At 38.5% G+C, this 10,021-nt stretch overlaps 1 protein-coding gene across 1 annotated transcript in view; it reads right to left on the reverse strand.

Moving 5' to 3' along the window:
- LOC121100819 (olfactory receptor 1020-like) overlaps positions 1–8,422 on the reverse strand; it is a 25,231-nt gene extending 16,809 nt beyond the window's left edge. Inside the window, 1 exon segment of the mRNA XM_040622734.1 lies at positions 8,360–8,422. Within this exon segment, the coding sequence (XP_040478668.1) occupies positions 8,360–8,422 (63 nt within the window).
- Between the last annotated feature and the right edge of the window lie 1,599 nt (positions 8,423–10,021).

Genomic DNA, 10,021 nt, shown 5'->3' on the forward strand with positions numbered 1-10,021 from the left:
TGAGAGAAATCATATGATAATTGTCTTTCTCTGCTTGACTTATTTCACTTAGCATTATCTCCTCCAGTGCCGTCTATGTTGCAACAAATGTTGAGAATTTGTTCTTTCTGATAGCTGAGTAACATTCCATTGTATATATGGACCACAACTTAATCCAGTCATCTGTTGAAGGGCATCTCAGTTCCTTCCATGCTTTGGTTATTGTGGACAATGCTGCTATGAACACTGGGGTGCATATGGCTCTTCTCTTTACTACGTCTGTATCTTTGGGGTAAATACCCGGTAGTGCAATGGCTGGGTCCTAGGGTAGCTCAATTTTTAACTTTTTAAGGGACCTCCACACTGTTGGTACAGCCACTCTGGAAAACAAAAGCTTAATTCATTAAAGATGGATGTCAAAAAAATAAAGTTGAACACAAACTGAATCAAATGAGATAATCATTTCAGATGAAAAACATAACTATTGAAAATTAAAAATAATAAATTGCTCCACAAAAGTTTTGAGCAGAGTTCTTCAATTATATACACTTAATCTAGAGAAGAAAAAAAAAAAACTACCGAAAATCTTCACCTATTTTATGTAGGCTGGTTATTGCATTGATATGATTTTAGTAATTCTAGAACCATGTTATCCTTATTTTAGGATTGTGCAAATGAATTAATAATTTAATATTGTGGGATCTAGGGCTTCCAGTATAGAGGAATGGAATATGAATCCAGTGACAAATCAGGAACCACTAGAATAAATTCATGATGTAATTTCTGCTAAAATGATATAGAAGCAATGAAGCCCCAGTAGCAATAGCCAAATGGAGGGATTCTCAACACAAATTGTGCTTTTGTTCCTTTTCATTCACAGGTTTTAATTTCCCAGGAAACATTTTGCATTACTACTCCATCCTTTCCCAGAGACCACAACTTGACACACAAATAAATAAAAATAGTAATGGCTCATAACCCATTTAAGAAGATAAGGATAAACTGATATTGTATACCTCGGTGTATGCACAGAATATTCCAGTCAAAATTGCTAATCTAAATGTTATTATGTGGAAATGTGTCCATCAACGATGAAAGCACTTTCCTTTAGAAATGGTCATATAATTTTCAAATGTGTTAATGTCATGAAAGAAAAGAAATACTGAAGAACTGTTTCAGTTTATAGAAGACAAAAGGAATGTTGCCACCGAACACAATACATCATCTAGAACAGTATATTTTTTAAAAGAAAAGTGATGAAAAAGAAAGAATGATGTTAAATGAAATAAAAATTTTCAAGTGCATGTCGTTTTTTTCTGATAAATAAGCTGTGACAGTGTTAAAAATTGGGGAACCAGAGTGAAGGTTATTAGACAGTTCTTTGTAATATCCTTGCAACTGTTTTGTAAGCTTGGATCTACTTTCAAAATTAGGATGTATTAGAATAAAACAAGCTTATAACAAAGAAACCATGTATATTTTGATATAATTTCAAAATATATTTTCAAGTTATATTTAATATCAAATCAATATGCTCATAATTTAATGAAGTAAGTAAAATTTTAATTGAAAGTTTTGAGACCCATTAATCCAACATACTAAAATTCTGTATCTCCTAACACAAACTACTCATCTAATTTTTATTTTGCATTTGCTTCCCTCAGGCAAGAACAAATTTGAATCATATTCAAGAAAGAGTCAATATTTCAGAAATATTAATGCACATGTCTAGAAGTGTAAATCCATTGCTTACAGGCATTATTTAATTTTCCATGCCAAAATTTATACAATTAAATCTCCATGTAAGATATATTAAGATTTATTAATGAATTATTTGGGAAAAAAAGCATAGTAGCCAAATGAAATTTTGGTAATTATATCTCTAGCAGCCAACATTACTTTGAAAGGAACCAGCTAAAAGTGTCTAACTAATGCTAGTAAGATCTATTATATTACATGACAAAGCATACTCACAAACAAAACAGGTGTCATTTCCAATTTTTTTCTTTCCTAGATTTATTTATTTATTTGTTTGTTTGTTTATTTATTTTTAATAATTTTTATTATTTTATGTTAGTCGCCATAGGGTACATCCTTAGTTTTTGATGTAGTGTTGCATGATTCATTATTTGCGTATAACACCCAGTGCACCATGCAGTATGTGCCCTCCTTAATACTCATCGCTGGCCTACCTCAAACCCCCACCCTTCTCCCCTCTGCAGCCCTCAGTTTGTCTCCCAGAGTCCATAGTCTGTCGTGGTTCATTTCCCCTTCTGCTTACCCCCCCTTCATTCTTGCCATTCTTCTCCTACCCATCTCCCTGCTATTTCTTATGTTCCATAAATGAGTGAAACCTTATGATAATTGCCTTTCTCTCCTTGACTTATTTCACTTAGCATAATCTGCTCCAGTCCCGTCCATGTTGCTGTAAATGTTGGGTAATTATTCTTTCTGATGGTTGAGTAATATTCCATTGTATATAGGGACCACACCTTCTTTTTTTTAACAAACACATTTTTTTCTTACAAATAAAACCTACTTAATTACTAAAATACATTTCTGAAGAATGCATTCTTAAATAAAATCATAAAAATTTTTCAATTTTAGAATATGTTATTTTTGTATTTTTTATAATCTTTCTTTTTTTTTTACCTCATCTGAATTGTTTATTTTCTTTTTTATATTTTGTAGTCATTTTTATTATGTTATGTTAGTCACTATACAGTATATCCTTAGTTTTTCATGTAATGTTCCACAATTCATCATTTGCACGTAGCACTCAGTGCACAATGCAATATGTGCTTTCCTTAATATCCATCACTGGCCCATCCTAGTCCCCCACCCCCTTCTCCTCTGAAGCCTTCAGTTTGTTTCCCAGAGTCCATAGTCTCTCATGGTTCATTCCCCCTTCTGTTTAACCCCCCCTTCATTCTTCCCTTCCTTCTCCTACTGATCTCCCTGCTATTTCTTATGTTCCATAAATGAGTGAAACCATATGTTAATTGTCTTTCTCTGCTTGACTGATTTCACTTAGCATAATCTCCTCCAGTCCCGTCCACGTTGCTGCAAATGTTCGTTAATCATTCTTTATGACGGCTGAGTGATATTCCATTGTATATGGATCACATCTTAATCCAGTCATCTGTTGAAGGGCATCTTGCCTCCTTCCACAATTGGGCTATTGTGGACAATGCTTCTATGAACACTGGGGTGCATATGTCCATTCTCTTCACTATGTCTGTATCTTTGGGGTAAATACCCAGTACTGCAATTGCTGGACCATGGGGTAGCTCTATTTTTAACTTTTGGAGGGACCTCCACACTGTTTTCCAAAGTGGCTGTACCAACTTGCATTCCCAACAGCAGTGGAAGAGGGTTCCCCTTTCTCCACATCCTTTCCAACATTTGTTGTTTCTTCCCTTGTCAATTTTTGCAATTCTAACTGGCATAAGGTGGTAACTCAATTTGGTTTAGATTTGAATTTCCCTGATGGCTAAAGATTTTGAACATTTTTTTCATGTGTCTGTTAGCCATTTCTTCATTGGAGAAGGGTTTGTTCATATCTTCTGCCCATTTTTTTATTTGAATGTTTGTATCTCATGTATTGAGTTTGAGAATTTCTTTGTAGGTCTTGGATACCAGCCTTTAATCTGTGGTGTCACTTGCAAATATCTTCTCCCATTCCTTGAGCTCCTTCTTAGTTTTTTTGACTGTTTACTTGGCTGTGCAGAATATTTTTATCTTGATGAAGTCCCACAAGTTCGTTTTTTCTTTTGTTCCTTCTGCCTTTGGAGATGTGTCATGAAGAAAGTTGCTGTGGCCAATGTCAAAGAGGTTGCAGCCTATGATCTCCTCTAGGATTTTGATGGATTCCTGTCTCACATCTAGGTTTTTCATCCATTTGGTGTTTATCTTTGTGTATGGTGTGAGAGAGTGGTCAAGTTTCATTCTTTTGCATATAGCTGTCCAATTTTCCCAGCACCATTTATTGAAGAAACTGTCTTTTTTCCACTTGAAGTTTTTTCCTGCTTTTTCATATATTAGTTGCCCAAAGTGTAGAGGGTCCATTTCTGGAGTCTCTATTCTTTTTTTTAAGATTTTATTTATTTATTTGACAGAGACACAGCCAGTGAGAGAGGGAACACAAGCTGGGGGAAGAAGCAGGCTCCCAGCGGAGCCTGATGTGGGGCTTAATCCCAGAACACTGAGATCATGCCCTGAGCCGAAGGCAGACGCTTAACGACTGCACCACCCAGGTGCCCCTCTGGAGTCTCTATTCTATTCCATTGGTCTATGTGTCTGTTTTTGTGCTAGTAACATGCTGTCTTGGTCATCCCAGCTTTGTAGTATAGCTTGAAATCTGGCAACATGATGTCCTCAGCTTTCTTTTTTCTTTTCAATAATTCCTTGGTGATTCAAGGCCTTTTCTGGTTCCACACATATTTAAGGGCTGTTTGTTCCAGCTCTTTGAAAAATGGCATTGGTATTTTGATCACAATGGCATTGAAAGTGTAGATTGCTCTGGGTAGCATAGACATTTTAACTATGTTTATTCTTCCAATCCATGAGCATGGGATATTTTTCCATCTTTTTGTGTCTTCTTCAATGTCTTTCCTGAGTGATCTGTAATTTCTACAATATAGATCCTTGACAACTCTGGTTAAGTTAATTCCGAGATAACATATGATTTTTGGTGCTTTTGTAAATGGAATGAATTCCCTAAATTCTCTTTATTCAGTCTCATCGTTTGTGTATAGAAATGCGACTGATTTCTGAGCATTGATTTTGTATCCCACCATATTACTGAATTGCGCTATAAGTTCTAGTAATTTGGGGGTTGATTCTTTTGGGTTTTCCATATAAAGTATCATGTCATCTGCGAAGAGAGACAGTTTGACTTCTTTGCTGATTAGAATACTTTTATCCCTTTTTTTGTCCTATTGCTGTTGCAAGGACTTCTAGTACTATGTTGAATAATAATGGGGAGAGTGGGCATTCCTGTCATGTTCCTGATATTAAGGGAACGTTTCAGCTTTTCCCCATTGAAAATGATATTCACTGTAGGTTTTTCATAGGTGGTTTTTATGAAATGAGGAATGTACCCTCTATCCCTACACTCTGTAGGGTTTTAATCATGAAAGGATGCTCTATTTTGTCAAATGTTTTTCTGTATCAGTTGGGAGGTTCATATTGTTCCTTACTCTTTTTTCATTGATATGATCTATCACAGTGATCAATTTGTGAATGTTGAACCACCCTTGCATTCCAGGGATGAATCCCACTTGGTCTTGATGGATAATCCTTTTAATGTACTGTTGGATCCTATTAGCTAGGATCTTGTTGAGAATTTTGGCATCCATATTCATCAGGGATATCAGTCTGTAATTCTCCTTTTGGATGGGGTCTTTGCCTGGTTTGGGGATCAAGGTAATACTGGCCTCATAGATGAGTTTGGTAGTTTTCCTTCTGTTTCTATTTTTTGAAACAGCTTCAGGAGGATAGGGATTATTTCTTCTTTGAATGTTTGGTAGAATTCCCCGGGGAATCGGTCAGGCTCTGAACTCCTGTTTCTGGGGAGGTTTTTGATCACTGCTTCAATCTCTTCATAATTAATCAGCCTGTTTAAATAATAAATCTCTTCCCATTTCAGTCTTGGTAGTTTATAGGTTTCCAGTTCTTCCAGGTTGTTTAATTTACTGGCATAGAGCTGTTGATAAAAGTTTCTAATGATCATTCCTATTTCATTGGTGTTGATTTGCTCTCTCTCCTTTGATTCATAATTTTATTAATTTGGATCCATTCTCTATTCTTTTGAATAAGTCTGGCCAGTGGCTTACCAATCTTATTTATTCCTTCAAAGAGTAATCTTCTAGTTCTGTTGGTATGCTCTACTGTGCTCATGGTTTCTAATTCATTGTTCTCTGCTCTAATCTTGATCAACTGCCTTCTCGTGCGTGGGTCAGGCCTGTTCTTCTGTTCAAGCTCCAGCTTCATGAGGTGAGAATATAAAACTGCATTTTAGATTTTTCTATTCTTTTGCATGAGGCTTGGATAGCTATGTATTTTCCCCATAGATCCGCCTTTGCAGTGTCCCATATGTTTTAGGCCAATGTGCTTTTCTTCTCATTGGTTTCCACAAATTTCTTAAGCTCTTCTTTAATTCCTTGGTTTGCCCAATCATTATTAAGCAGGATGGTTCTTAGTTTCCAAATGTTTGAGTTTCTTCTAAATTTTTCCTTGCAATTGAGTTCCAGTTTGAAAGCATTACAGTCTGAGAATATGCAGGGAATAATCTCAGTCTTTTGGTATCGGTCAAGACCTGTTTTGTGACCCAGTATATGATCCATTCTGGAGAAAGTTCCATGTACATTGGAAAAGAATGAGTATTCTGTTGTTCTGGGGCTTAGTGTTCTGTATATATCTCTGAGGTCCATCTGGTCCAGTATGTCATTCAAAGCTCTTGTTTCTTTGTTGATTTTCTGCTTAGGTGATCTGTCTACTGCTGATAGTGGAGTGTTGAGATCCCCTACTATTATCTTATTATTATCTATATGTCTCTTTATTCTGGTAGAGTTGGCTTGTGTATCTAGCTGCTCCCCTTTTGGGGCATAGATATTTATAATTGTCATATCCACTTCTTGGATACATCCTTTAAGAATAATATAGTGTCCTTCTGTATCTCTAATGACATTCTTTAGCTTAAAATCTAATCTGTCTGATAGAATTGCTACCCCAGCTTTCTTTTGAAGTCCATTGGCATGAAAAATGGTTTTCCATCCCTTCATTTTCAGTCTGTATGTATCTTTAGGCTCAAAATGAGTCTCTTGTAGACAGGAAATGGATGGGCCATGTCTTTTTATCCAATCTGCAACCTTGTGGCGTTTTTGGGATCATTCAGGCCATTCACATTGAGAGTGATTATTGAGAGATATGATTTTAATGATGTCATGTTGCCTGTAAAGTCTTTATTTCTATAGATTGTAACTTTCTGTTCTCTTGGGGCCTTTTATAGAACCCCCTTAATATCTCATGTAGGTCTGGCTTGGTGGTCACATATTCCTTCAGTTTCTGCCAGACTTGGAGGGTCCTTATCTCTCCATCAATTCTGAATGGCAGCCTTGCTGGATAAAGGATCCTTGGCTGCATGTTCTTCTCAGTTAGTGCTTTGAAAATATTGTGCCAACCCTTCCTGGCCTGTCACATCTCTGTAGACAGGTCTGACATTATTCTGATATTCTTCCCTCTGTACGTGAGGATTTTCTTCCCCCTGGCAGCTTTCAATACCATATCCTTGGATCTAATATTTGCAAATTGCACTATGACGTGATGTGGTGTAGGTCTGTTCTCATTGATCTTGGGAGGGGTCTTCTCTGCCCCTTGACACGAATCCTTGTTTCAGATTAGGGAATTCTCATCTTCAATTTGTTCAAATATCTCTTCTAGACCTCTCTCTTTCTCCACCCCTCCCAGAGATGCTGATGATTCTGACATTGGAATGTTTCATTGAGTCATTAATCTCCCGTAATCTACATTCTTGAGATTGGATTTTTTTGAGCCAAGTTTCTGTTTTTATGTTCTCTTGTACCATCCCATCTTCCAATTTACTAATTCATTCTTCTGCCACATTTACCCTGGCCATCAGAGCATCTAGTTTAGACTGCTTTTGATTCATAACATTTTTAATTTCTGCCAGATTCACTCTCATTTCCGCCCTTAGAAATTCTATATTGTAGTTAATATTTTCTTTTATATTTTTTAAGACACACATCATCTTGACCATTGTTACTCTGAACTCCATTTTGGACAATTTGGTTATATCCATATCCGTCAGTTCTGTGGCAGAGGCCACAGTCTCTGTGTCCTTTCTTTGCTGAGGGTTTCTCTTCCTCGTCATTCTGATGAGGAGAGGTTACGGGGTTGCATAAGCCCAAATTATTGACCAAGACCCAGGCAGTGTGCACTTGTTTTATAGGGACCTTAGGAATGTGGGCTTCTTGATTTTTCAGTGTTCCTTCTGGGGGAGTGGCCTACTGCACTGATACTCAGGCATCCCTCTTTGGGTAGAGTTGCCCCATCCCCTGTGAGGGGGGTTGGGGATGGGCACAATGTGAACTGGTGTTTCCGGGCTTTTGTTCTTTGGCGGCTTTCCCTGGTGGTTTTCTATGCCTCTTCTGAGAGTAAGAGCAGCAGTGGCCGTATCCCAGCCTCTGTCTCAGAACAGAGAGATCGCAGTCTGTTCACTGAGCTCTCTGGGCCACTCTAACTCTGTATTCATCAGGGCTACTAGAAACCCTGAAGCATCCTGGGTTGTGCGCCCCACAGCCACTCTCTCAGCCCTCACTTCAAGGGCTGGCACATCTCTGTCCTTTGTGCTTCTTACACCTCCAGCCGCCCCAGGTTCCTGCGCGTGCTCCCGAGCTCCCTGTTTCAGTGTGGTTCCCATGTGTTTTGGAACGCTGGTTTTCAGTCTGGTGGTGCACGCATTCCCAGGCTCATGGTCTCAGTCTGCTTTCTTGTGGGTGCTGGTGCATGAGTCCAGCCCACTCCCCAGTGCAGGTGGCTACTGCTTCCTGGTGCTCAAGTGCAGCAGCTCCCTCCCCCTTCTGTTTATCTTCTGATATCTGTGTGCAGATTCACTGCTAACCTCTTCATACCTCAATACTCAGCTCTGGAGATGTTCTTTTGTAGAGATCCAGATGTATCTTCCTGTGTCTCAGGCTGATTTCATGGGTGTTCAGGATGGTCTGGTAATATCCAGCTCCATTCAGGCGACCAGCTGGAAAAAACTACCCTACTCCTCTGCCGTCTTTTCACCCTCCCTATTTTTCATAATCTTTCATCTCCTCCTCTATCTGTTCCTTAGTATCTAGCTGGGCCTTTCCTGTTCCTCTAATCTGGTATACAGATACGGTGATCCCTCCTCTTAGGAAAGTTCTTCAAGTTAAGATTTAGTTTTCTGGACTGGGTAAGTCAGTGATGTCAACTACACCAAAAGAACTCCTTGGTCCTATTTCTGGATTGAGACTTGAATGCTGTAGCACTCCACACTCAAGACTTCTTGGAAAACTGCCTTGAGTTGTGCATAGACCTGTAAGAAGTCTCCTTGGCCATCTGCTGGGCCAGCAAGGTCCTCTTCCCAACCCCGCGGAAGTAACGTTCATTCTCAGTGTTCCTTTCACTCTCTGGCCTTACATTAATAGTAACTTCTCCCCCTGAATGACTATGACTTGTCTCGTTTCACTCCCCCTATTCCTTGTGAAAGTTGTTCCTTGAGAGCAGTTACAACGGTCCCTTGTAACTTCCCGCAGGTGCCAAAGAGCCACCTCTCTTCTAGTACCACATCTTCTTAATCCTTTCATCTGTTGAAGGGCATCTCAGCTCCATCCACAATTTAGCTATTGTTGACAATGCTGCTATGAACATTGGGGTGCATATGGCCCTTCTCTTTGCTATGTCTGTATCTTTGGTGTAAATACCCAGGAGTGCAATTGCTGGATCATAAGGTAGCTCTATTTTTAACTTTTTGAGGGACCTCCACACTGTTTTCCACAGTGGCTGTACCAACTTGCATTCCCACCAACACTGTAAGAGGGATACACTTTCTTTACATCCTCTCCAACATTTGTTGTTTCTTCCCTTCAGTAATGCAGCAGGATACAAAATCAATGCTCAGAAATCAGTTGCCTTTCTATAGACAAACAATGAGCCTGAAGAAAGAGAAATTAGGGGATCAATTCCATTTACAATAGCACCAAAAATCATACAATATCTCAGAATCAACTTAACCAGAGAGGTAAAGGACGATACTCTAGAAACTACAGATCACTCATAAAAGACATTGAGAAAGACACAAAAAGATGGAAAAACATTCCATGCTTGTGGATCAGAAAAATAAACATAGTCAAAATGTCTATGCTACCCAGAGCAATCTACATTTTCAATGCCATCCCTATCAAAATACCAATGCCATTTTTCAAAGAGCTGGAACAAACAGCCCTTAAATATGTGCAGAACCAGAAAAGGCCCCAAATCACCAAGGAAC

Source organism: Ursus maritimus, unplaced genomic scaffold (assembly GCF_017311325.1).
Source record: "Ursus maritimus isolate PB19 unplaced genomic scaffold, ASM1731132v1 scaffold_5, whole genome shotgun sequence".
NCBI classification, from domain to species: Eukaryota; Metazoa; Chordata; class Mammalia; order Carnivora; family Ursidae; genus Ursus; species Ursus maritimus.